The sequence below is a fragment of the Diaporthe citri genome, assembly GCF_014595645.1.
Source record: "Diaporthe citri strain NFHF-8-4 chromosome Unknown scaffold_12, whole genome shotgun sequence".
Classification (NCBI taxonomy): domain Eukaryota; kingdom Fungi; phylum Ascomycota; class Sordariomycetes; order Diaporthales; family Diaporthaceae; genus Diaporthe; species Diaporthe citri.
The window spans coordinates 687,308-713,160 of NW_025064857.1; the positions used below are offsets into that span (position 1 = coordinate 687,308).

The window sequence follows — 25,853 nt, forward strand, 5'->3', positions numbered from 1 at the left end:
AGTTACTAATAGCAAAGACTCAAATTGAGAGTGGGCATGGAACATCACTCTGTGATATAGATACCTTGGCATGCTTCCAGACTGTCCATCCAGTCTCGCTACTTATAATTGAGACAAACGGCTGGGTCATGTATGTTGTACAAAAAGCTGTAATAATGGACTGAATGGCTGTTTAATGGATTCAAGATCTCCCGAAGGTTCTGATTGGCGACATCAAAACAATTGATTCTCTTATTATTCGTTGCTCATCCAAACTCCCGTTCTTGCAACCTTTCTGGTCATCGCCGTCCCCTTGAGCAACAGATGCAGGGCTGCAGATGTATTACGATTAAAGAAACCAAGCAACACAATCAAATGGATTGCACCTGGATTAACTTGCCTGTTTGATCTTACTTGATAGGAAAGGCACATCTCTACGGAATCACCATGACTCGAATCATGGTGTGGCTAGTAGAGACCCGAGGAAAGAGGCTTGCATCAGTGATCCTAAGTTCCTGAACCCATAGACGCGGAGCTTCTGGTCTATGACTCCAGACTTCTCATGCTTTGACATCGGGCATGTGCACACGTGATGCAAGCTCGTATGACTGACCCTCTTCACGTAGTCATCGACTTCGTCGTCTGTGACATTCTTCCAAGTCTTGCCCTGCTTTGCATCTTTGCCCATGAGCTTACCCGCACTTGGCACAGCCGCCGAGGCTGGCTTCGGCGCGCTCCGCTCATCACCACTATGTTCCCATTGCTCCAACATGTCGGGCCTGTTGCCAGGGGCAAATGCGAACGGGGCTGGATCCGGGTACCCTGAGGTCTGAAATTCGGCTGCCAGACGCATGGTGAAGCAAACGGCCAGTCTTGCAGCAGCCAGGTCCCGTTCATCGATGAACATTGGGTGCACAGTGCGAGGCTTGTCGGGGGCGTTGTTAGATTTCTCAAACCGCTGTTAGCCTCATCTGGAACTTGACGACAGTGCTGACTGCTCCATCCGTCATAATGATTGTTTCTATCTGAAGTGAAGATATCCATAAGCGCATCTAGAAGATGGCCACCGCACCCGGTGGGTTAGCCACTCCCCCAGGCACGTCTAGCGGCACACCAACAAACATGAAGGACCACCTCTGCGCCTCCCTACATTTGACAGAAAGCTCCTCAAGATCGAAGCTCTCCCCGATAGGCATCTCCAAGCCGCTGAGGAAGACCTCGTGCATGCTGATCCCCCACAGCCTCGGGCTGGGCCAGGCCTCATACGCCACGGCGTCCGAGGCCACGGCCGCTAAGGCGTTGTCCCAGTGCCAGCGGATGGCGTTCTCGCTCGCCTCGACGCCGCAGCTCGACCGGACGGGCCGGTGTGGCAGCGCGGCCTTTTGTTCCTGGGACAGCGCGTTGTAGGCCGGCAGCCACCCAGTGCCGACGAGAAGAACGTCGCCTCGTCGGACCTGGACCAGCTGCGCGGCCGCCACGGCCTGAAGCTGGGACAGGGGGATGCCGTGGGAGGCGAAATGGTCGATCTGAATTCCCTGCTCGGTTGCCCAGGATTGCCAGTCAAGGAGGACACCACGGCCGGTGATGGTCTTCTTAGCAATGTCTGCGAGCTTTCTATCAGTGTCCACTCTCTTAGGTACAAGGTAGAGGGGTTGACACTACTCTGGATTCCGATTTTGGAGTTTGGTACAGGACCTGATATGTCCTCTTGTGTTAGTCCATTGTAGTACTGGACCGTTTCCTGACATGGACAATGCCGGGGTCCGTCCCAATGGCTTGATCCCTAGGTATTGATATCCAGCTACGCAAACAAGCAGATAGATCAGGCCATGCTATACAAAAAGGGGGGGAGGGGGTATGACTGACCACGTCGTCGTTTGATTTCCCCTCTGCGATGATCTTGTGAGAGCAAGGTTTCCGTACGGGATTCATTGGTTGTAAAAATGCATTCAGAGGAAGACTGTAGATTAAACACCGTTGATGAGACCTACTTCAAAGCAACTGTCTCTCCTGTCACGACTTCGGCGGCGGCGGCTTTGACAATTGAAGGCGTAAGTAGGTTCAAGGTGCCCAACTCATCATCATCACCCCACAAGCCCCACGCCGACGCCTTCGGACCACCCTTGCGCAGGGGCAAGTCGTCAAAGCCTGGCCGCTCGGCGGCAAACGTGTCTTTCAGAGGAAAAGCACTGCCCATGGTTCTATAACATCAGTAGGATTCGGCTATAGGCATTGAAGATGTTTTAGAGGTAAATGCAGACCGCCTGTGATTGAGGAAGGCCTTTTGAAATCTTGGGACTCCAGTTGCCGTTGGGTACTGTAGTGACATGGGCGTATTGGTTTCCGGGCAGCGGACCCCGGTGATCGGTCTGTCGGGTTCTGACACCGAGGTCTTCGGTAGTACTCCCGGGTGCGCCAACCCTTGATACGTACACTAACGCAGGTGGTCCCAAGTTCCCGGGCAATTGTCCGAACGAGCGTTTATACCTTGTTCCGAGATCTACTGCTAGAATGTGGGACCTCCTCTCCCTGTGGCACATATACTGGCTCATGGATGCACAGACTCGCCTCGTTCTATCTTTCACAGGATTCGCCCCAGCCAGCATACAATCTGTCGAGCTTTCCGTGCAAACAACGAACCTTGGAAGCTTGCTGGTGGAGAAGGGAATGTGATTGTGAATGCTTAAATTTTGCAAAAGAGGAACGAGTCAATGTTGCCTATGCCAATTCAGTTTGTTGCTCACACGGAAGTCGCAGGAAACGATCCAGGAAACATGTTTTTTTTTTTATCGTGACATCAAGTACGATATCTGCCGGCCATTAAAAGTTATACCTAAAAGGTCTGCACCCCTCGAGCGTTCAACCTAACCCGATAAAGATAGTCTCTTCCAGCAATGTAAAGCCAGTCGTCGGCCCACACCATGTTCACCGCGACATCGTCATCCGAAACCTTGATAAGGCCGAGCTGCTTGCCCGTGGGCCCGTACACGGATACCCCGCCAGTGACACCTCCATAAACTATCCCGTCCCCATCAAGCTTGACGCCGTCCGGGAACCCAGCATCAGCATACGCAAACACGTCACCCCCGCGCACGGGAACCCCCGACCCCTCATCGTGTAGCTCAAATTCGTGTATGGTACGGCCGCCAGCCGGGTTGTCCGACGCGTTTCCGCGGTTGGTGACGTAGATCCTGTCCTCAGCAAGATTGAGCGCGACGCCGTTAGGGTTCACAAAAGGCCTTCCCGCGGCGCCAGCAACCATACGCAGGTCACCCGTCCTCATATCCCAGCGCCACAGGCCGTTGGCGAGCTCGGGCCGGAGAGTGTCGTTGAAGTTGTCGAAGCCGTAGTAGCCGTCGGTGAAGTAGGCTATACCGCTGCGGGTGACGACCACGTCGTTGGGGCTGTTGAAGCGGTGGCCCATGAAGTTGTTGAGGACGACGTCGGTCTGCAGCGTCACCGGGTCCATGCGGACGATGCCGCCCGGGGTCGTGTAGTTGCCCCCCTGAGCCCAGTAGATGCCGCCATTGTGATAGTAGGCGCCGTTGGCGAGGGTAAGTGGCGGCAAAGGGTAGACCTTCTCCGTGGTAGGGGTGCTCTCGTTGAGGTTGACGCGCCAGACCCATGGCATCTGAGAAACCTTTCTTCGGTGGGTACAGTTCGGCAAAGAATATGCAGTTGCACGCGGGCGAGTAGACTGTGCCGTCGTGCACTATCCGCTGGGCGAACGAAGGGCCAGAAGGGAATTCGAAGATTTTTCTCCACCGTGGCCGAGATATCTCCTTCATCATTCTCGAGGAGCTAGAACAACACAATGTCAGGGACATGATCTATAATCCCAATAAAGAAATTGAACATTGTGACGCCTGCTTACTTGGTAGAATTCCTGGTCCAATACGATGAACGAAGCATTCTTCAGTGACACGGCCAGCTCTGATGATGCCTCCGCGTCGTGGTCATCAAGAACCTCCGTGTCCCACCAGTTGGTTGTGACATCGCGGTTGAAGTTGGCCGCCGGGAACACGTTTCGTGTACCTGCAGGAACTTCGAATACGGAGGGGGGTACATCGGCACGTCTCTGCGAAGCGACCGGGGGAACAGCAGCCGTTTCAGACAGGGGGAGGCTTGACAGGCCGTAAAGGCATGCCGCCACCATACGTCGAACAGAGCCCAGTGTACCTTGAGGCAAATTCGTGTTCCGAAACTCGCGACAAGAGATGCGTAGATGCAGAAGAACAGCGGCGTGACGTTGTTGAGCAAAATTGCGTGGGCTTCGTCACGCATTCTCAGGGTCTCGAGCAGCGAACGCCCTCTCCAGCTTAAATACTACTTTGAAAGTTTGATATTACCCCGCGTCATCAAGATCCAGTACTGTAGGCACGATTCGTTTCCTGTAACTGTATTTTTCGGTCATGAGGCCATTTCTTTGTTGTTGTTATTATTGTCATTGTTAATGGTTGCTTGGCGTCAGCGAGTTCGGGTGGTTGCTCGGCTTTAGATGCCGAGATTCTGTAGATCCCGATTCACTGATGATGCCAAGGGACCCTTGGTAGAGCGTGACCGAATTGGTTGCAATGCGCCATCAATTCCCTATCGGCGGGGCAAGCCTCCCAAGTCTTGTGAGGCTGCATAAAAGAGGGTCGCTTGCTGCAAACCTTCAATCTGTGGAATCGGGGGCCACACCACCCCGGTGTTGGCGAGGGAGGAGGAGCCCGGGTTCCGCAAGACGGGACCCGCGACTCCCCAGGGGAAAGCATCGGGGTGGAACCCAGCACCTCTATCTGTTCCACCAAAACCGAAATCGTCATTCCAGGCGCTGACGTCCATGGGGAAGAAAGAGTTGTCGTCCACAGCCGGGTTGACACTAGATGCAAGTCGCGGGTTGTTATTGCTCCCGGCGTTAATATTGCTGTACGGGGTAGACTGAACTGCGGACGAAAGTGCGTGCTGGCCATGACCATATGTCTGATCTGGTCTCTGCCCGCCGGTTTGGCCGTTGAAGGGTGTAACTTGATGACTGGCCTGGTACGCGTAGCCGTTTTGGCCCAGGGCATGGGCTTGGTTACGATCAGGGTGGGATCCAGCATGCGCGGCTCGTGTTGGGCCAGTGCTCAAGAGCCTACGGATGGTTTCAAGGCTTCGGCCGCTCCCTGGGGTGTGAGAGGCCTCTTTCTGAAGGATCTGAAATGCTGCTGCTAGTCTTGCGGCCGCGTCTTCTCTCGCTTGCTGAGTCGACGCCCGCTTCAACTCCTCGGTCTCGACTGTGGCAGCGGTATATATGCAATAGCTGACTTGATAAGTCATTAGCCGGTGGGGAAAGGTTTGTGAATATAATGAATGTATGGCGTGGACCTTTTTGGAGTGCTCGATGCAGGATCTGATGTTGCGATCGTTTGGGTCCCTGGCTGGGGAGCTGAGATATGGTCTCCTCAGCAAGATATGGAGGGCGTGGTATAAGAGGCTATCACCCGTCAGTTTCGGGCTCAACAAAAACAACCGGTCGTAAAATAGACTTACTTTAGTGACACAATATGCGGCGGAGGGCTTTGCTCTAAGCTTGCCGGGTCTTCGATCTTTAGTGCGTCTGGAAGCTTTTCATACCACTGTGAGATCCTTTCGTCGAGGTCTTCAATCTGCGACACGAAATCTTCGGGTTGCGGCACAGCGGAGAAAAGCAACATCATGTCTGTTGTGACCTCATGGAGTTGTCAGAAGGCGCAGAAGCTCGACGTGGTCCACGCGGGTAGTTCAACGAAGCTCTCAGCAGAAACCTCAAAGGCGTGAAGGGGCTTCCATATACGTTGGTCGTCGGCCTTGTCCAATATCTCATGTGCGGGATACGGCCGTCTTGTCAGAGACGGGGGGCGACCTAACGCCAACCTCAGTGTTTTGTCCCAGATGTATGCATAGTTGTAGAGTCTTTTTCGCGTTTCGACCTCTGCCGGAGTCCACCGTTCGAGGCTATAGAGCTTGGTTATGTCCAGGTGCAGACCAATGTCCTTCATCATCCGGATTGCCATGCCTGTATACAGCCAGCCTTCAGAGCTTCTCCCCATGGCACATTGCCGGCCACCAAGGATTAACAAGCCTTGAACTGTGGCGATGGCAGGTCTTGTCGCTGCCATCTCCTGCAGCAACAACTCGCGGGCCCGAGCGATGTAGTGTTCTCCCTTTTCAACGTCGTGCAAGCTGCCATTTTGTTCAGGCAGATGCCTAGCTGTTAATGCAAAAATGGACAGGAGCAAGAAGTCGGAGCAGTAGGGACCACCCAAGGCCAGATCCATCATGAGAATGGGTCGGTAGACACAACAATGAAGTGGATGTAGCCAGGACCAGTACACATCAAGCAGAGCCATGCCTACGGATGTCTCCACGCCGGTCCCATTCATGATTGGTTTTGCAGCGATGAGAGGCAGCCAGACCATCAGTGCGTCCTGAGACTGCAATATCTCCACGTGGGCCCTTCTGGGGTCATTCTCCTGGTTGGCCTCCATGAGATGGTTCTCCTCGAGCGAGCCGGCATGGAACGCTTGTCGGCCCGTTGTAGATGACCGTCCCATCGTCGCCAAGGCCGACCTGGAACCAGATTTAGCCTTCCGAGTCCGGGTTGGCACCGGCGGCAAGCCGACTCCCGTCGTTGGACTGGCCCTGACTTCGGGCTGATGTAGCATTCGTGCGCGGAGTACAGGCCGGCTCCGGGCCGGCCTGGGCTCCTCGACTAGGGGATCCGGCGTTGGCGTGCTCGTGGTGGTGATCAGGGTTCCTGATGGAAGCCTCCAGATGCCGAATGCGAGCATTAGCTCCTCGCAGCCTTGACTCTGTGGATGTCTGTGTCGGCCAGATACAGTCTTCGCCGGACCGCCGACAGTTGGAGCAAATAGGCCGGTCACCGTTGCACTTGACCTTTCGGAATTTGCAACTCAAGCAGGCAAACACATACCGACGTGCTTTCCGGGCGGACGAGGATGCCGAGCCTGAGTCTGGTCTGGGGCCTGTGGCCTGGACATGACGTGATGCCGCGTCCGAAGCCGAGTCTGACGTTGGGACCTGCCCTGAGACTGAAGTAGAAGGCATGGGTAATCTTGGGGAGGCGGTGATGGTCGTGGATACGACGACCTCTCCATTGGGTTCTATTGCCGGGCTGCTCATTTGGGTTGCGCAAGCGGGAGTGAGAGTTTCCCCAACATGCCGGTATCTGCCACAAGCCTGCTTCGAAGAGACAGGGTTTGAGAGAAAAAGCCGAGCACCACACTGTGTGGTGATACAGACTGGATTGATAAAGCTTGGCTGTGGTATTGTCCGTGGAAAAATATCAACGGAATCCTGTAGGCCATGCTCTGTATCTATATCCCCACTTCGTTGCAGGGATGCTCTGCGAGGTGTTGCTTTTCTCCTCACATTCACGAACAGTGCCTCGCCCCCACTGTCGGGTTTTGCTGCCTTAGAGCCTCGATATTGAGGTAGCTCATGTATGCATGTATTCGACATACTACAGGCTTTATTGCATCAGTCAAGGATATAAAGAGACTTCACATCCACTTACACAAACGTCTCTACTAAGCCATTGAGCCTATGTTTCGTGAAGCGTAGATTTACAGGCATTAGTTTTATTCTCGAAATCTAAAATTCTACGCTCCCCATCCTGTACATGAGCTACAGGGAAAAAAGATCTCGCAACCCACTCAAGTTGGTTCCCATTAGAAAGGCGAGGTCCTAGGCGCACATTTGGATGCTTGATTGTTCCGGCCAGTATCCGAGCGGAAGGCGTAGGGCATTCTAAATCTCACACACGAGGCACGAAACGATACGTTAAGTGGTCCCAGAAGGCTCCCACAAGTTTCCATGCCAACAGTTTGTAGCAGAGTTGCACGGGTTCTATCCACTACGTTCAGTCCTGCTACTCTTTCACCTTACCTGAAGGCCCGTCGACGACTCGCTGACCAGACGATAGACTTTCACTGGACAGAAATAAGACCGATGAGCTAATATCAGACACGTCAACAGCGATCCTCGACGGTATTCCACCTTTTCCACGAACGGGTCGACCACCCTAGCACTCATCACTCTGAGAGGAATCAGCAAAAGTCAGGCCCGCGAGCTATGTCTTCATGGGCCTTCCAAGACTTACGCATGTGAAGTTAGAGATTTGAATCGGATCTTCGCACTGGCCCTCGGCCAATAACAGGTACGGCGTGCCTGAACACGCATCTTGGCCGCCGAAAAACTGACAACACCCACTCACTACAAGAGCAGAGCCACGGCCAATCTCCCGCTCGCAACCTTCGGCTGAAGTGACGACGCCGTCACTGTATATATCGTCGCGGCATCTCGTGGCGGTGGAAGAGTAGCTGCTGCCACTAGATTGGTTGCAGGTGGCTGCGTCGACGGGGCATCGTCCTTCCCAAACCCTGACAGTGAAATCATCCAATGTGTCGTAGACCTGGCAGTTTATGTTGATTCCGGCGTACCACTGCACTGTTGGGCAAATATTAGTGGAAGATGACCAACAACAGGCATTTTATGGAATGGAGTGCATCTTGTTTGTGATTGTGGGTGAGACTTGCGCTTCCAGCCATGAATGGCAGTGACTAGCCCTGCGAGGACGGCGATCTGCTGGGGAAACATTGAAAGAGTCGTGTAGGTATTTGATCTTTGTCAAGGACGCAATATACGTCACCGTGAACATAAGAGGAAGCGTTCAAGACCTGTCGTGGGAACGCACACAGTTTGGAGTATAATGATATACATCCGCTTTACATGACCTTATATCCGGTCATCTGGTGAAAAGTGTTCTCGGAAGTAAAAGACAGTTATGACCTCATCCCGCAGCCACAGGGCACTACAGTCGCAGAAATCAATACCAAGGCGGGAGGAACGGCCTGTCGCACTGCGCTTTGCAAGTGCGTGGCGATGGCGACATTTCAAGAAATTGGTACAGTAAGCACAGCAGTAGCACTATTGAAAATTTGAGACAGACCGATGAAACATAGCCAATCGCAACAAGCCACATGCCGGTGTAGCTCTCAGCATCCACGATACCATCACACCAAGTCGGGCCGAAGAACACCAGTGGCAAGCTGGTCCTGGTATTCCCTCTGCCATTTCCTGGCTTCTTCTTCCCCATAGTACACTTTTGTGGTGCGCCAGAGCTTCAGCGCTACGAGTACGAATTGCATCAGTATAATTGGTTATGTCAATATCAGCCTCGTCTTGCTATGAGATTTCCAACTCCAGGGCTCGCTCGCGTCATAAGGACCAACCCTCCAACACGAGGACAGATAATTTTCTCGTCTCCATTGGACCATCTTCAGAAGACCCTCGGGATCAAAGCACGTAACGGTACATGGGGTGATCATCACCCTTGTCCGAAACCTCAGGGGGGACATAGTCCAAATCACTCTTGCCAAATTTCTCATCTCGCTTCTTGTTATGGTACTCCAAGCACAAGCTCAGTATGGCCGCCAGACCCGCAGCGGCAAACAGTATCCCCGCACAGATCCACATGCCCCTGGAGTACCAAGGCTGTTCCGTCTTAGGGAACAGGCGCGCGCCCTGGGTCGGGCCACACTGGCCGACCATACCGAAGATAGCCAGCCCGGCACCGCGCTTGGAGGCCGAGCCCTGGTTGTCTGTCACCCACGTGAAGGTGAGGGCCACATCGGGGAAGATGCCGGCGCAGACCAGGAAGGTTGCGAAGTAGCGGACGCCGGTGGTGTGGACGGTCGCCAGAATCACGTAGCCAGCGGCGCCCGCGCAGCAAAAGAGCACGATGAAGATGCCGCGCCTCCTGAAGCGGTCGGAGATAAAGCTGGCTGTGATGCAGACCACGTAGGCCGTCAGGTAGGGGCAGGCTGAGAAGCCCTGGGCGCGAAGCGAGGTGTAGCCCATGGCTTGCAGGATCGTGGGCAGATAGGCGGGGAGAGAGCCGAAGGCGGTGTTGAGACAGAAGATGATCATCGCCTGCAAATAGTTCTTGTAGTCACCAAAGGCGGCAAAGGCTTGCTTGAAGTTCAGTCTCCCATCTATTTTCTCGTCTCGGCCCTTGAAAGCGCGCTGGCTGATGATTTCGTTTTGTCGGGGGGTGAGGAAGCGGCACTCGGACGGCGAGGGAGGGAGGGAACAAGTAAGCAACGACCGCAAGGAGAATTGTTGGAGCGCCCTCTGTTTGAAAACCCTTTTGTCAGACCAAGTGCTTCGATGATGATCTCTACACAGTGGCTTATGGAACACTTACCAACAAGGAAGAGAAGCTTCCAGTTGTGGATGGACGTCTTGGCATGGACGAGACCGTATGCGAGGGCTGAAGCAAAGCAGATGGCGAGCGGGGAGAAGGAGATGAAAAGACCATATCGAAGGCCCATCTCTGCTCGATAATAAAAGAAGGTCATATAAAGTGCCACGGCAGGGACAAATCCGGCCTCGAAGGCTCCAACGAGGAAACGCAGTGCCATTATCCCGGCGAAATTCGTCGTCACTGCCTGGAGCATGCTCATTGAACCCCATTCGAGGGCCATCATGGCGGTCCAGAGGGGTAAGGGGACAAAGGTCCAGACAAAAATCAACTGATCGAAGGTTAACAGAATGATTCTGAACTACCGATTTCAAACTTTCGTTAGATGCACGTACCCAGTGGAATAGGATATACCCAATATAGAGAATGGTGACAATCCAAGAGTAATCGTCTGAAGTGATCCCCCATTCTTTACCCATACCGGCTGTATAGGCATTGCCTACATTGGCTCGATCAATGTATAACACAAGATACAATACACCAAGACTGCAAGGTAAATTAATTGTTAGCGCCTATTTTAGCCGGGTATGTGGCAACGCTCAAGCTACAAGAAAACCTAAAGATAGACATACAGAGGGATTAGGTTCCAGTCAAGTTACTTCAGAGCCTCGCCTTCCTCTTCCTTTGTATACGAAACGCCCGACTCTTGAGCTTCATGCTTCGGATCATCCGCGAAATCATTGCCGTTCTCCTGGGGAACATTCTCAGCACTGCTTTCTTCAAGGTGCGCAGTCTGCCGAGCCGGGTCAGACTTTTCGTCCTGGTGGGTTGCCGCCATTGCAAACAATTAGGATCAGGCGAGGAATGATAGGTTCCGCCTGGATTTGCAAAGTTATCTCAAGGGCTCCAACATCTGGTCTGTGTTTTGCAGGATACTTATGTGAGAAGTAGTAGCGTTGGATCGCGTACCTCCAGCCCTGACGACTAGTTTTGACCCCACGGGGAAATCTCTTGGCTCTCACGAGGCCCAATGCTATAGTCGCACCACGTCTCGGTATGGACGCCGACGCTGCTAAGCCTTCGGAACTTTGTCACCCCAAGCGGGCCGGTGGAAATGAATCCTAGCGCGGTTGGCTCTAGGTAAGCGCTCGAAGGTGGATGTGGGGACGGCCGGAGGCAAGGAATCCCTAATATGAAGTAACCGTTGGAAAACACAATTACGGTATTAGTTCTGTAGATAACAGCCATTGGACTGATGAATCTCACCACTAAACGAAGTCGCGCATATCATCCGATCCAAGAACTCTGGGCCGTTTAAGTTAACATTTGATGTCATGTTTAATGACCCGGCAGTCTATCAGCGCGTCAAGGATGCCAACATCTTCACTAACAAGACCATCAAGAGCCTCTACCGTGTAACTAATGAGGACATCCTAACTAATATGTACTTCCATCCAGCATTAGCATGGAAGTATACCATGAAGAGACCATGGGCCCAGGGAAGCGTCGTTGAGCGTGACACCCTCGGCACTTAACAGCATGCGCCGCTCCTTAGAATCCACGTTCCAGCAGCCTGTTGGAATATTCTAGATATCTAGGCTATTATTAATACGGGATATCCTTTTCCCCATACGTTTGCCACTATATGGAGGATAATAATTATAAATAAGGGCCTTCCCTCCTGTAAAATAGACATTAGCTAGCCTAATAAACTAAGCATTTAACGCTATTATTTCTTATAGGTTATAAGCCTGGAGCTTACTTAAAACGATAATGCTAACTTAATATAGAAAATAGCTAACTTAATATGGAAAACGCACATTACGTGACACCCTTAATTGCCATTACTTTTTAAACCTTTTAAATAAAATAAGCTCCATACTTAGAAATATACCTTTTAACTAATTACCCAATTAAGCTAATTAATAAGCTCTTAATTAATTAAATTGCCCCATTTAACGTTATAAATTAACCTTATCTCTTAACCCAAAGCCTATATATAAAAACCATACCTTATTTACCTAAATACTTAATCATTTCTTTATTAATACTTAACCTACTTATATAATTTATATATTATTTAAGAGTCCTTATTAAGAATAATAAGAACAGTTTTTTAAATTTTAAAAACTATATTAAATTAATATTAAAAATGTAAATTTTAATAAAATTATAATAATTCTTAAACTCCCTTAAAAATATTTAATTATGTTTTAGCTATTTTTAATTTATAATACTTTAAAAATATATTATTTAAAAGCCTTTTTTTTTATAACTATATTACTTTAATACTTATATTTTTATTTCTTAACTTATTAAACTTATTTAGAATTTATTATATTTTTCTCTTTATTATCTTAATTATCTTAATAAATACTTTATTTATTTATTTTAAAATAATATTCTTTAATAAATATAATATTTCACTCCTTAATAAAATAAAAAACTATATATATTAAAACATTAAAATTTAAGCCTAGCTTAAGAAAAAAAATATTATTAAAAATAATCTTAAGAATTTTTTTTAAGGCTTATTTTTAGCTTAAAATAAAAGAGTTTTTATTAATATTAAACTTATATATAGGTAAGGGCTTATTATGTTTATAAAAGATATAAATAATGCTTAAAAAGCATAAAATATACTTAAATCTTACTATAAACTCTTTAAGTTTATAAGCTAATATTTACTTTATAAAGAGTTTTTTAATATTAATTTTAATAATTTTAAAATTATAAAAGAATATATTAATAAGTTAAAGCTCCTTTTAAAGGATTTAAAGGTTAATAATATAATTTTTCTTAAATAAATTATAATTAGCTAGATTTTTTATTGCTTAAATAATAAATATATTAGCTTTATTTAAAATATAACTTAAAGTCTTAGAAAAGATTTAAATGCCTATATAAGTAAATTTCTTTTCTTTAGCTTATTAAATAAAAGTAAAGGAAAACCCTTTAAATTATTTAAAAAAGCTTTATATATAAAGGGTAAGAAAGATAAGAAAAAGATTATTATATGCTTTAATTATAAAATAAAGGGGCATACTTAAGAAAATTATTATTTCCTTTATTTAAATAAAGCACTTATTAGCTAGAAAATAAATAAATAAAAAAAGAAAAAATTAAGTTTTTTAAGAAAGAATATAAGCTAAGAAAAATAAGAAAAAATATAAAAGTAACTCCTAACTTTATTAGCTAGCATAAAGTTTTCCATGGCTTTAAAAGGTGCTTAAGAAGAACTTATAGCTTATATAGCTATAAATAATTTAAGAAAAAATACTAAATGTAATGAGAATTTATTAAATCTTTTATAACTTTCTTTTAATAACTTAATAGAAATTAAGGTAAATAACTTTATATATACCCTATATATATATAATAATAATAATAGCAGCTAATAATAATAAATTTATAGGAAATTAATAATATATAAATTCTATAAAAATAGCTATAAATACTATTATAAATATAATAAGTTTTAAAAATATACGCCTTTTTAATATTATATATATAATTAATAAAATTATGAAATAAGGTAATGTAAATATTATATTTATAAATAAAATAAGGGACTTAATAATTAAGTTTTTAAAAATAAATATTATAAAGAAATTCTTTAATATATATTATATACCTTCTTTAAGTTTAAATATACTTAGTTATAAGTATATAAGTAATAAAATTAAATTAAAATTAAAAGGAAATATTATTAAATTATACTCTTAAGAAATAAATAAGCTAATAACTTAAAAACATTAAAAAGATAGTTTATACTTTATAAGAATTAATATAATAAAATAAATAAATAAGCCTAAATATACCTTTTAAAAAAAATATATAACTTAATAAAATTTAAATATAAATAATAAAAATAAAGAAGAAATATATAAATAGCATTATAAATTAAGCTATATAAATATTTAAGCTTTAGAAATATTTCTTTAAAAATATAAAATAAATATATTAATAAATAAACTTATTTAAGAATATATAAGTAATTATAAAGTATGCTTAAAAGCTAAGCATATAATTAAAATAAATAAGATTAGCTTAAATAATTAAGTATATAATATACTTAAAAAAGTATATAGTAATATAAGCAATTCCTTAAAACCTATATATAATAAATATAAATATTATATATTATTCCTTAATAAAAGAACTTAATATTTAAAAGTTTCTTTACTTAAAAATAAAGATAATGCATTAAAAGTTTTTAATAATTATAAAAATAAGGCAAAAAATAAATATAATAAAAAAATAAAAGAATTCTTTACCAATAATAAAGGAGAATATATAAATAAAAGATTTAAAATCTTATTAAATAAATACTTTATAACTTATTATATAATGCCTTTATATATAAAAAAATTAAATGGCTTAATAGAAAAACTAAATTTAATCATAATAAATAAAGTTAAAAGCCTTTTATATATAGTAAATTTGCTTATATATTTATAAGGAAAAGTAATAAAATATGCTATATATTTATATAATATTATACCTTATAAAAGCTTAAGATATAAATACCCTTATAAGGTAATAAATAAAAAAAAGCCCTATATAAATAACTTAAAATTATAAGAATTTATTATATATTTTTAAAATAATAATTATAAAATTAAATTAAAACTTAAAAATAAAAAGGGTATATTATTAAATATAATCCCAAAATTAAATATATATTAAGTATAAAATATAAATAATAAAAAGCTTATATTAATTTAAAATATTTAAATATTAAAAGGGCAATATATAAATAATAATAATATTAATAATAATAATAATAATAATAATAATAATAATAATAATAATAATAATAATAATAATAATAATAATAATAATATATATATATATTCCTAGAATTATAAGAATAAAGGAAAGAAAATTCCCCTTTTATTTTAAATAAAATAATAATTTAAGGGAATTTAAAAAACTATATATATACTATATAAGATATATTATTAAATAACTAAATATTTATATTAAATTCCCAAGAAAATATATTAAAATATTACTTAACTATAGTTAATATTAATAAACCTTTTTCTTTAAAAAAAGTATTAAATAACTTAAAAAAACCCTTATAAGTTAAATTTATATTAAATAAAATATATAGTTTATAAGAATAAAATACTTATATAATAATGGATTTATTACTTAACTATATAGCTTTAAAAGGGAAATAAGTATATAAAAAGAAATTTATTAATAACTTAGCTATTATAAAGCTTAGTTAAGTAATAAATAATAAAAATAATATTAAATTTAAATTTAAATAGGTTATTTAAGGATATAATTAAAAATTAAGCATAAATTATTTAAAGACTTTTTTTATAATTTACTGCCTTAAAACTTATATTATATTATTAATAATAGCAATAAATAAAGGATATTATATATATAATTACAATATTAAAAATGCATTTTTATACTTTAATATTAATTTTAAAATATATATAAAATTTCCTATATATATATATAATAAATTAAAATATAAAAATAAAGTTGCAAAACTAAATAAAGCTTTATATAGGCTAAAATAATTACTTATGCTTTAATATAAATACTTAAAAAATATATTAACTAAGCTAGAATTTATTATTTACCTATATAATAAAGGGGTATTTATATACCTTAATAAATAAATTATATTTTTATATTATATAAATAATATTATTATTATAAGACCTAATAATAATAATATAAATTTAATAATTAATAAATTATATAAGAATATAAAACTAGATTTTTAAGGAAATTTAACAGATTTCCTTAAAAGCAATATATATATAAATAAAGAAGATAAATAAATAACCATAAACCAAAATAAATATATAAATAAAATATTAAAAAGATTTAATATAAAAGAAAAGGTTAAGAAAAAGGAAATAATCCCTTAACTTATACCATATACCCCTAATAAAAAATTAAAAAAATACACTAACCAAGTTAATAAAAATACTATAGAATTATATCAATAATAAATAGGGTTTATATTATATACTAGCTTAAAAATAAGGCTAGATTTAACCTATTCTATAAACGAATTAGCTAAATATATAATAAACTTAGAATTAAAGCATATAAAAGAATTAAATAAAATATAGGGATATATATATAAATTCCTATATATATTTAAAGTATATAATTGCTTTAAAAATAATTTATAATTAATAAGCTATATAGATTTAAACTAGGGTAACGATATATTTACTAAAAACAGCACCTTTAGTTATATATTTAACTTATATAATATTAATAATAATAATAATAATAAAATAAATCCCATAAGCTAAAATTCTTAGCTATAAAAAACATTAATACTTTCCTTTATAAAAGCAAAATATATAGCTTTAAGAGAAGCTATAAAAAAAGCTAAATATTTATATAATTTACTTAAATATTTTAATAATAATTTAAATATTAGCTTTAATCTTAAGCCCCCTATTATATATATAAATAATAATAAGGCTAAGAAATTAGCTAAAAATACTTTATTTCATAAAAAAACTAAATATATAAATATTGCATATTATTATATAAAAGAAGCAATAAAAAATAATAAAGTAATATTAAAATATATAAATTTTAAACAAAATTTAATAAACTAGCTTATAAAACTAATAAACAAACTATATTATAAAAAGTCTAAAGAAAAGTATAGTTTAATAAAAAAATAATATAAAAATATTAAGCTAAAAAATAAAGAAATTTTCCACCTATATTATAATATACATAAAATAAATTAAGATATTTACTTTTTAATAACTAAGGTTAAGATTTTTTCCTTTACTTATAAAATATATAAAGAAATAAAGCGGACTTAATTATATATACATATAATATTACCCTAAATACTAAAGGTTTTCCCTTAAAAGAAATAACTAAAATAATAAAGGTTTTTCTTAAAAAATAAGCGTTACTTACACAGCCTATATATACCATATATACATACAATTATAATATACCTATACTGTATTTATATACGTTTAATTTTATACAAAAAACGTATTTTTATAATATATATAATATAAATAAAATAATATATAACTTTAATATATAAAAATATTATAATATATTATAGCTATTATAAAATAATTAATAAATCCTATATAAAATCATAATTTAATATATAATACCCTATTAGCTATAAGTTTAAGTTTAAGTAATAGCAAATTTTTAGGTTTTTTATTTAAATATATAAACACTTAATAAGTAAGTTTTTCTCTTTTATAAGGTTTTCTTACTATATAATTAAATATTCCTTTTTTATAAGCTAAATCCCTTATATATAAAATAAAATAAATAAAAGGGAATTAGTTTAAGGGGGGCTGTTGGAATATTCTAAATATTTAGGCTATTATTAATACGGGATATCCTTTTTCCCATATGTTTGCCACTATATAAAGGATAATAACTATAAATAGGGGCCTTCCCTCCCGTAGAATAAACGTTAGCTAGCCTAATAGACTAAGCATCCAACGCTATTATTTCTTACACAGCCAAGGCTCAAACAAAGGGCACCCGCGCCAAGCCAAAATAGTCCACACCAATTTTTAATTAAGTTCATAGCCCGGTATCTCGAGAGAACTTCTCGGCCCAGGACGTCGTGGAGGAGGTCTGGAAGGGACTGGATATGCCCGCTGAGTCCCTGAACGCCGTCGCTCTTGCGGTCAACAACAAACCCACCCTGCCATCATCTTACAAGATCGGCGTCCTAGCTCAAAGCGCCATTTCCTTAACCGCCCTCGCTGCAGCCCGGATACATGCCCTGCGGAACGGGACCCCCAGCGTACCCAAGGTCGACGTTCCCCTGGAGCATGCTACAGTCGAGTTCAAGTCAGAAAGACTCTACGTCCTTGACGGCAAACCAACCCCTTCTCCCTGGGGCCCCATCGGAGGACTGCACGAGACATCAGATGGTTATATCCGCGTGCACGATTCCTTCCCGAACCACGCAAACGGCATCCTGGAGCTGGCTGGTCTCCCCATCGGTTCAACCAGGCAACAACTATCCAAGAAGCTCATTAATTGGTTAGCCGTCGACCTCGAGAACGCCGCCACGGTCGAAGGAAAGCTAGCCACCTACGCCCTGCGATCATACCGCCAGTAGGATTAACTCGCGCAGTCCAAGGCCATCAGCAACTTCCCTATAGACGTCAACCAGATCTCCAGCGCAGGCCCCAAGGGCCTTCCGACCAGACTGGCGGGCGGCAACTCCAAGCCCCTACAGGGCCTCCGCGTCGTTGAGATGAGCCGTGTTATCGCCGCCCCGCTGTGCGGCAAGACGCTCGCCGCGTACGGCGCAGACGTCATCTGGGTGACATCGCCCAACCTCCCCGACCTGCCGACGATGGACCGCGACTTCGGGCGGGGAAAGCGCACCGTGCAGCTGGACATCCACAACTCCTCCGACAAGGCGCGTCTCATAGAGCTCATCAGGACGGCCGACGTGTTTATCCAGGGTTTCCGCCCCGGAAGCCTCGCCGCCCACGGCCTCGGCGCCGAGGACCTCCTGAAGCTGAATCCGTCCCTTGTCGTCGCCAACATGTCCGCGTTCGGGCCCCGTGGGCCCTGGTCCGCCCGCCGGGGGTACGACTCGCTCGTGCAAACTTGCTCGGGGATGAACGTCTCAGGGGCAGAGTACGCCGGCAAGGGGGAGGCTGCGCGGCGGACGCCGTGCCAGGCGCTCGATCACGCGGGCGGGTACTGGCTCGCGACGGGGGTGCTGGCCGCCCTCTACAAGAGGGCGACTCTGGGCGGTGCATGGATGGTGGACGTCTCCCTGGCCGGCGCCATGAAGTACCTGCGGAGCCTGGGGCAGTACCCTGGGACCAGCGGCTTCGCCGGGATCAGGGACTACGAGAAGCCGGAAGATGTACCGGAAGAGTTCTTTGAGACGAGGAAGACTGGGTTCGGTGTCATGAAGGCGATCAGGCACAGTGCCCGGATTGAGGGCGTTGAGATCGGCTGGGATGTCATGCCAAAGCCACTGGGTTCGGATTCCCCTGAGTGGCGCTGAGGGTTTGCATGGGCAGGATGGGACGGACTCATGAGCACAGGCATTACCTCAACGCGCGTGCGTGCCGTGTTCTTGGTGCTAAAATCGTATGCTGCGAGTTGATATCTGTATTTCGTTGATACACATAAATCATTGCCCTTCTCGAAAGTCTCGTGGCGTCCACATTGTATCTGCGAGTCCAATATTCGATCTCGAGAGCCACGTCTTCCGCTTCAGCTTGGTCCATCTCCCCCTTCATATACCACCATGCACGTAAGCCTCGTCCAATAGTTCAAACAGATCCACATACAATCAGCTGGACTTTCTCTGACAAAGCACAGACGACCATATGTTTATATCAGAAAATTTGTGATCCTATCCGCTCCCCTACAGAGAAGCCCCTAACCGCGGCTTTATTAGTGCTGGTATCAACGGCGGCTCTCCCAAACCCCCACAGCCGGATTGTTTTGGTTACTTGAAACCGAAATGATATCCTTGTATGACCTGACTCAGCTACCAGGCACTAGCGACTGCTCCGCGGCATCTCGTCCCACTGGCCGGCGTTTCCTCACGCTGGCGAGACGTCCTGCTCGACCTCAAGTACAGGTACCCTTTGAACAACCGAGAGCAGCAATTAGACGCGCTGTAGCAGCACCCGCCTGCGCATGGGCCTTCGCAGCACGGGCCGCACTGGCGTGCCTCGAGTTTGTTCCCGACGTCGGGGTCCGCGGCTCCGGCCTCAGGTGCAGCCGTCGCGGCGGCGAGGCTAAGGAACATCGCTATGGCGGCAAGTCCAAACTTCATTTTCGCCACTGTGGTTGTGATGGTGGCAGTAGTGCTAGGAGGTGCGGTGGGTTTGTGCTGTGCGTTTGATTTTGTTCAGATTTCGTGTTGAGGTATTCAGAATAATTCGCTTGCGAAGACTTAGGATCACGTTTGAAACAGTATGTAAGACCTAATAGTAGCAAAAAGGATCACGCCTCATAGATTTATAGCCAAAGTAGTATCCACTCCAGTCATCTTGTGAGTAAAACGGAGGTCCGGGATCCGCTCTATCCCGAGAAATCCGGACCTCCTAGTCATGATCACTTGGCGCAGCAGTCATGCCTCCCGCAGAGACACCCAAAATACAAGCCCCTTTTCCCAACACGATTTTACTGATTCAGTCTTGCCGTACTTTCCCAATTACGGGTAAGCGAGGGCGTTGTGTTGAGTCGTGTGCACTGGTTGGTTGGGCTGACAAACATGCCGGAAGGGTTGGATCTAGCTGTTTGGACTTGTCACTCTCAATTCCTGGGCTTCCATCCCGTCGCCCTCCTGCGCACTCTGACCCGACCATCGTTGTAAGGCACTTTCAGCCAGATGACATCCGTCAACTCGGGTCTGCGATCCAGGCACTCGACATCGTAATTGAGAACCATGTGAGCTACAAACAGCTTGAGCTCGTTCAGGGCAAAGAACCGTCCGGGACAGGCAAACCTCCCGAAGCCGAAGCCCAAGAAGGCGTTGTCCAGGGTGGCGGTTGAAGATGCCTTGCGCGGTGCCGGCGTATCCCTGTCATTGCCCGGGTTGAAGTGCTCGAATATGTCGCGGTCTGCGCCGGGCTGTGTAAAGCGCAGGGGGTTGAAGCGGCGAGCTTCGGGGTAGATGGTCTCGTCCTTGTGGATCGGGTCCATGGGAACAGCAATCACGGTGCCTTGGGGCACGTTGATCTTTCCACTGGGACTTTCGAGGAAGATACCGTGGGGATCCATGACCTGTCAAGAAGTCAGCAAACCAGACTCACCCAGCTCGTGAAGATGCGAGACTTACGGTGCGAGGGAGTCCGATCGACGCAAACGGCGTTAGTCTCATGGATTCCCGAATCGTTGCGTCAACTAGCTTCAACTTTTCCACCGCGGCTCGCGTCCACGAACCCCCTGCCTCTTCCAGCGCGGACGCGCATTCGTCTCGCAGGTCGGCGACAAGGCTTTCGGACTGCTCGCAACTGTAGAGGTCGAGGATCATGTTTTGCACGGTATAGCTTGTCGAGTGAAGGGAAATGTCATTCACGTACAGGAGACGGCGAGCAACACGAACGGGGTCGAGCTCCACGCTGGACTTGGTCTTGTAGGCTTTCTCGATGATCCATTGCAGACCGTCTTGCTGTCATTTGCGTCATGTCAGCTCTTGAAACTTCCTAGTTCAACATTCTATATGCATTTGAAGAACGTACCGGTGGCGTCCAACAGAATCCGGCATCGGATTTCGCCCTAGCCGTGTTCTCCAGTCTCTCGTTCACAAATGGCAGGCAAAGCTTGAGCACCTTGCGAAACCTATACTCGCACAACCAGCTAACCACCTTCCCTGAGACGGATCTCACAAAGCTTGGGGTAGCCCCGATTGCCATGGCACCAACAAACACAGTCATGGCGTGGTCACGCATGCTGTCCAGGAACTCGAGATTCCGGCCTTGATCGCATCGCACTCGTCAGTTGGGATAGTCATTGTACACAGGCACAGTCGGATAGGTGTCGTCACTCACAGAGCGGTGCGCCACAAAATGCTCCGTTTGAGGCCCCCGCAATCAACTTCAAGCTTGAATCCCAGATCCGGAACTCCTTCCAATTCTCTGTATCGGACCCCCATTGTCTATCGAATCCCAGAGCAAGCTCGGTGGCAATCGGTGGCGTGAGTGTCTTCAGATTGCGAGTCATCTGGTGGCGGATGACATCGATCTGGTAACTATTCCTCCAGACATCGTGATCCGAGATGGTGTATTTGGACTGTATGGTCTCATGCTGTGTCTCGTACACGTCCAGGACGCTGGTAGGGAGATTATATATTTTCTTCAGCTGTCTCGGGGGGATGATCACCGTGGGGCCGCGGTCGAGGCATGGCACGAGGAAGGGGGAGTTGGATTTGGAATACTGTGTCGCTCGTAGAAATTACAACTGTCAGTGAAAAGTCATTCCAAGGCTGTTTACACGATAGATGAGAACTCCAACCTTGGAATAGCCATAGTAGGCCCAGTTCCTGGACTGGTTGATGGAGCGAACCGTGGCAAGCCACCACGACAGCCACTGTTTGCCACTACCAACAATGGGATGCTCGCGGATCCAGTGGCCCAATTTACTATTTCTGGCCGTGTAAATCCTGTTCAGGAGTATCACAATAGTCAATACAAACAGGACTGCAAGAGCCTGAGTGCGCACTGGAAAAGCCGAGAAATCCATCTTCGTCAACTGAGTACAAGTTCAATGGTAGACCGTGCGTGGGAACCACTGCATTCTTGGATAGTGGAGATAGGCACACAGCAACGGGGCCGGATAAACAAACACTCATTTCAGAAGCCCAGAAACGCTGCTTACAAAACTTTGGCCTGACAACATCGGAGACAGGAGGCCAGAGCCAGTTGCCAGTGAGAGGCAGATGATTCCAAACTGCGATTGGAGTGTGGCACCCCATCTCGTCCAAGTGGAAGAAAGGTGACAGTGCGTGACTTCAAGACCAATAACCTTGTGCACGGTAGCATCAAAGGAGCCACTGCATGTGTATGAGATCCTTCCCAGGAAACACACAATACCTGCAGTGTGATACGACAGCAAGCCCTGCATCTAACGGCTCGGCCGGCCCCTGAAGAGCGGGAAGGGCGTGTGTGTAGCGCGAATTGTGCGCCACCTTTATGACCCTGTAAATCCTTCCTCGCCAAAATTAGTGGCCACCACTTGTACGGATGTGGTCGCACAGGCATGACATTGGATGAACCTCATAGCCATCCTCGCCAACACGACCCTGCAGCTGCCAGTTTCAAGAAAGGGAAGACTCGGCCGGGGCTATCATTGCCAAGCAGGCAGGTGGTGGCTTGCCGAGTAGTGGAAGGTGGTCTGAACGCAGAGATGAGAACTATACCTAGGTGAGTTATAACTTTCGTGGGGGTTGAGGAGGCACATACAAGATAAGCGACTGTCTGACAGCATTGAAGTGTGCCGTGACATCGTGCTGCGTTACGTTACCCAAATCAGCGGGTTTACCCGCGTCCGACCCTTCCCCAAGGTCTAGTTCGACATCACGACAGATGCCATCTGTATTTAGTGCTGACCCGGCGCAACGGTAGGATCGATATCCCTGTCCCAGGGCATCCGGTGCAGGACTTCTGGAACGAGCTACCGTCGGGTCAAAAGGACCATTGCTGAGCAACACACGACCACCATGCACTGCATGCAGGTTTGCTTTATCCCGAGTGAGGATAGTTAGTCCGCTTCATGACGAGACAATGACCTGATTCGCAGAGTCTGAGACACCAGAGCCAGCATCGGGTACTGTGTAAGCGGCCAGCCCTACTTGTGCCCCGTCATGAGGCAGTGATTGGTCACGGATATCCGGTTTGTCGCTGGTGTTGATCAATGGAATGGTGGCGGGCCCAACAAGTGCTTATCAGATCGCCGGCTGCCTGGCGAGCTGGCTAGATGCTTCTTGACTGCATGCCGGGCAGGGCTGCGATGTTCCGTGCCGTGATCCTGCGATGTTTTGTGCCGTGATCACCTGAGCGCTGCATTCTGCTGGGCGGACCAAGAGACGCCACATCCCAATCGAAGGCGGCTGGGCGTGTGCACCGGGACCGAGTTAGATCCACGTTGCGATGCATAATTGATGTTTTATGTGTGGAGATCAATGCCAAATTTCCAGGTTGTATAGTGATCTGCAAGTGTCGTGTTACACTTCTGCAAAACGTTACACACAGACATAGAGATAGCGTTCGCTTGGTTGGATTGTATGCGCTGATGTAACACGAGAAGATCTGCAACCCGGCTGGGTTATACCTTGGAGCGGGAGACTTTCACAGTTGAGTGAGAACAAGAATAAATGACTTGATTGCGATTGGTACATCCCAGAGAATTACAAGTTGCTTGGTCCATAAAGTTCACATCATACTGACGCGGCGGGACAACTGACCTGTTCAGCTGTGTCGCCGTCGCCTTTGGGCGAGTCAGGGAGCCCGTGCCCAGTATGTGCAGTATTTGGAAAACAATCGTGCCTGTTTCGAAGACCCCGGGTGCCAGTTTGCTCAAGGTCGGGTATTGAAGCTGTCGAGCGGCAGGCTCGCTGTGTTCAGTGTAGGCTTCTTGGAATGGCCGTCCTCGAGATTAGAGTATGCGTTGATATACTCGCTGCTTCCATTGAGGTGGTCCGTAGGCTTCCTCGATGATCGGCCAATGCTGAATGACGCCTTCGACATGTAAGAGGTCAACCTTGAGAATAGCTGGGACTGGACGATGAAACCGCTCCAGAATGCTCTGATAGCAGGAACGCAGCTGGACGTGATCGCGATTGTGTACTCGAGAATCCTAGAGTCATGGATTGATCTGTAAGTGGGCCGCATTCTGGTGGGGGAAAAATGCTGGGCTGTCGTTGAAGGTAAACTCACGTTAATATTCCGGCCAGCTGAATATCACTGGCTGCTCCAGACAGTGACTTGACTTTATAGTTGAGTGCGACTGCACTGCCAACAATGGCACTATAGGACATCACATATTAGCATCTGAAATGGTGGAGACGGGGGAGGGGGTGCCTTGGAACGGGATTTTAGAGAGGTCACTGACCCTATGCCGACGAGGAAAACAAGAAGCAAGCCAATCTTCTTCCCGGTCTCCAGCTTTAATTTGGCGATCACTGGTACTGGCAAAATAAAAATGATGACATCTGTCGCGATTGAAACAGAGCCCAATGCGACTCCCGTGTATGAGTTTGCGTCAGCGCACGTTGCCAGATAGTCGGGGGTGAAGCCGAGGTCGCTGTTCGGGGGCATGCAGGCGTTGGCGTTATAGGCGACGCCTGCAAGGATGGCGAGGCCAGTGAGAACGATTGTGAGGATAGCGGTGATACGCAGCCAGCGGTGAATTCCAAAGATGCGGATAAGAAGCAGGAGAATGGGGATCTTGGCAGTCCACATGACAAATCCGGACATGAAGACCGACGCCACTGCTAACTGCAGCGGAAACAAACATATCAGCGTTTATGGTCTTTGTGACACGACGTTGGGATCTGCGGTCTGGCATACCTGGCTGATGAGCCGTAGCTTGAGTAAGAACTGTGGATCGGAGTAGACTGCCGGTGGTGGCGATATGTTAGCGCCATGCTTGAACAAAACAGGGAGCTTGGGAGGCACCAACGAGGGACTAATTCGAAAAGGATCCCAAAGAATGCAGCCAGAAAGAAGACGGCGGCAATTGCTGCATCTGTTGGAAAAGGTCAGCCGACGAGCCCCTCAAGCATATTGGAAGAAGGACATGGCGGCAGGTCCTGCTTACAGTCGTCGAGATACAGGCTTCCCGACAGCCTGAAGCTTACTGCGAGGCGGACACAAACGAACAAGCCGGTGAAAACAACAAGGAAAGACCCAGCCCCGAGAAAAGCCTCCCGCGAAATGCCCGAGGACATATCCATTGTTGCAAAGAAGCTCGGAGCTTAGCCGTCGGGCCGGGGGATGTGATAGTGGCAGGGCAGATGTGACAACAAGAGAAATCAGAAAGCGTCACGGGTCATTTCCAGAAACCAGTTCAACCGGAGGCGGAGGCTCGCATTCGAAAAAAGAGGGAGCGGGGTGCTACAAGTACCAGCATAGGCAGGCCAATGCCATGGACCCTTCGAGGTCCATCA

The 25,853-nt window shown here is 45.1% G+C and overlaps 10 protein-coding genes across 10 annotated transcripts; 1 reads left to right on the forward strand and 9 right to left on the reverse strand.

The window, feature by feature from the left end:
• Positions 1-436: 436 nt before the first annotated feature.
• On the reverse strand, positions 437-832 carry INS49_004490 (uncharacterized protein; the record flags this gene model as incomplete). Its single annotated transcript, XM_043165279.1, has 1 exon — positions 437-832. One exon carries the CDS (start codon positions 830-832, stop codon positions 437-439), a length of 396 nt encoding a protein of 131 aa, XP_043017994.1.
• A 199-nt stretch (positions 833-1,031) lies between these two features.
• On the reverse strand, positions 1,032-2,176 carry INS49_004491 (uncharacterized protein; the record flags this gene model as incomplete). Its single annotated transcript, XM_043165280.1, has 2 exons — positions 1,032-1,593; positions 1,971-2,176. The coding sequence occupies 2 exons, from the start codon at positions 2,174-2,176 to the stop codon at positions 1,032-1,034; spliced, it is 768 nt and encodes a 255-aa protein (XP_043017995.1).
• Positions 2,177-2,812: 636 nt separating this feature from the next.
• Positions 2,813-4,263, reverse strand: INS49_004492 (uncharacterized protein; the record flags this gene model as incomplete). The annotated part of the gene is made up of 4 exons (XM_043165281.1): positions 2,813-3,619; positions 3,709-3,780; positions 3,854-4,057; positions 4,138-4,263. The coding sequence occupies 4 exons, from the start codon at positions 4,261-4,263 to the stop codon at positions 2,813-2,815; spliced, it is 1,209 nt and encodes a 402-aa protein (XP_043017996.1).
• A 306-nt stretch (positions 4,264-4,569) lies between these two features.
• INS49_004493 (uncharacterized protein) lies at positions 4,570-5,660 on the reverse strand (the record flags this gene model as incomplete). The annotated part of the gene is made up of 2 exons (XM_043165282.1): positions 4,570-5,440; positions 5,497-5,660. The coding sequence occupies 2 exons, from the start codon at positions 5,658-5,660 to the stop codon at positions 4,570-4,572; spliced, it is 1,035 nt and encodes a 344-aa protein (XP_043017997.1).
• Positions 5,661-5,687: 27 nt separating this feature from the next.
• Positions 5,688-6,539, reverse strand: INS49_004494 (uncharacterized protein; the record flags this gene model as incomplete). Its single annotated transcript, XM_043165283.1, has 1 exon — positions 5,688-6,539. The coding sequence occupies one exon, from the start codon at positions 6,537-6,539 to the stop codon at positions 5,688-5,690; it is 852 nt and encodes a 283-aa protein (XP_043017998.1).
• A 28-nt stretch (positions 6,540-6,567) lies between these two features.
• Positions 6,568-6,986, reverse strand: INS49_004495 (uncharacterized protein; the record flags this gene model as incomplete). Its single annotated transcript, XM_043165284.1, has 2 exons — positions 6,568-6,797; positions 6,920-6,986. 2 exons carry the CDS (start codon positions 6,984-6,986, stop codon positions 6,568-6,570), a joined length of 297 nt encoding a protein of 98 aa, XP_043017999.1.
• Positions 6,987-9,303: 2,317 nt separating this feature from the next.
• INS49_004496 (uncharacterized protein) lies at positions 9,304-11,048 on the reverse strand (the record flags this gene model as incomplete). Its single annotated transcript, XM_043165285.1, has 4 exons — positions 9,304-10,001; positions 10,214-10,541; positions 10,606-10,756; positions 10,870-11,048. 4 exons carry the CDS (start codon positions 11,046-11,048, stop codon positions 9,304-9,306), a joined length of 1,356 nt encoding a protein of 451 aa, XP_043018000.1.
• A 6,801-nt stretch (positions 11,049-17,849) lies between these two features.
• Positions 17,850-19,235, forward strand: INS49_004497 (uncharacterized protein; the record flags this gene model as incomplete). The annotated part of the gene is made up of 2 exons (XM_043165286.1): positions 17,850-18,278; positions 18,342-19,235. The coding sequence occupies 2 exons, from the start codon at positions 17,850-17,852 to the stop codon at positions 19,233-19,235; spliced, it is 1,323 nt and encodes a 440-aa protein (XP_043018001.1).
• Positions 19,236-20,500: 1,265 nt separating this feature from the next.
• On the reverse strand, positions 20,501-23,173 carry INS49_004498 (uncharacterized protein; the record flags this gene model as incomplete). The annotated part of the gene is made up of 5 exons (XM_043165287.1): positions 20,501-20,971; positions 21,027-21,359; positions 21,430-21,665; positions 21,739-22,131; positions 23,149-23,173. The coding sequence occupies 5 exons, from the start codon at positions 23,171-23,173 to the stop codon at positions 20,501-20,503; spliced, it is 1,458 nt and encodes a 485-aa protein (XP_043018002.1).
• Positions 23,174-24,261: 1,088 nt separating this feature from the next.
• INS49_004499 (uncharacterized protein) lies at positions 24,262-25,640 on the reverse strand (the record flags this gene model as incomplete). The annotated part of the gene is made up of 6 exons (XM_043165288.1): positions 24,262-24,541; positions 24,622-24,711; positions 24,797-25,182; positions 25,255-25,301; positions 25,367-25,432; positions 25,505-25,640. The coding sequence occupies 6 exons, from the start codon at positions 25,638-25,640 to the stop codon at positions 24,262-24,264; spliced, it is 1,005 nt and encodes a 334-aa protein (XP_043018003.1).
• Positions 25,641-25,853: the final 213 nt, after the last annotated feature.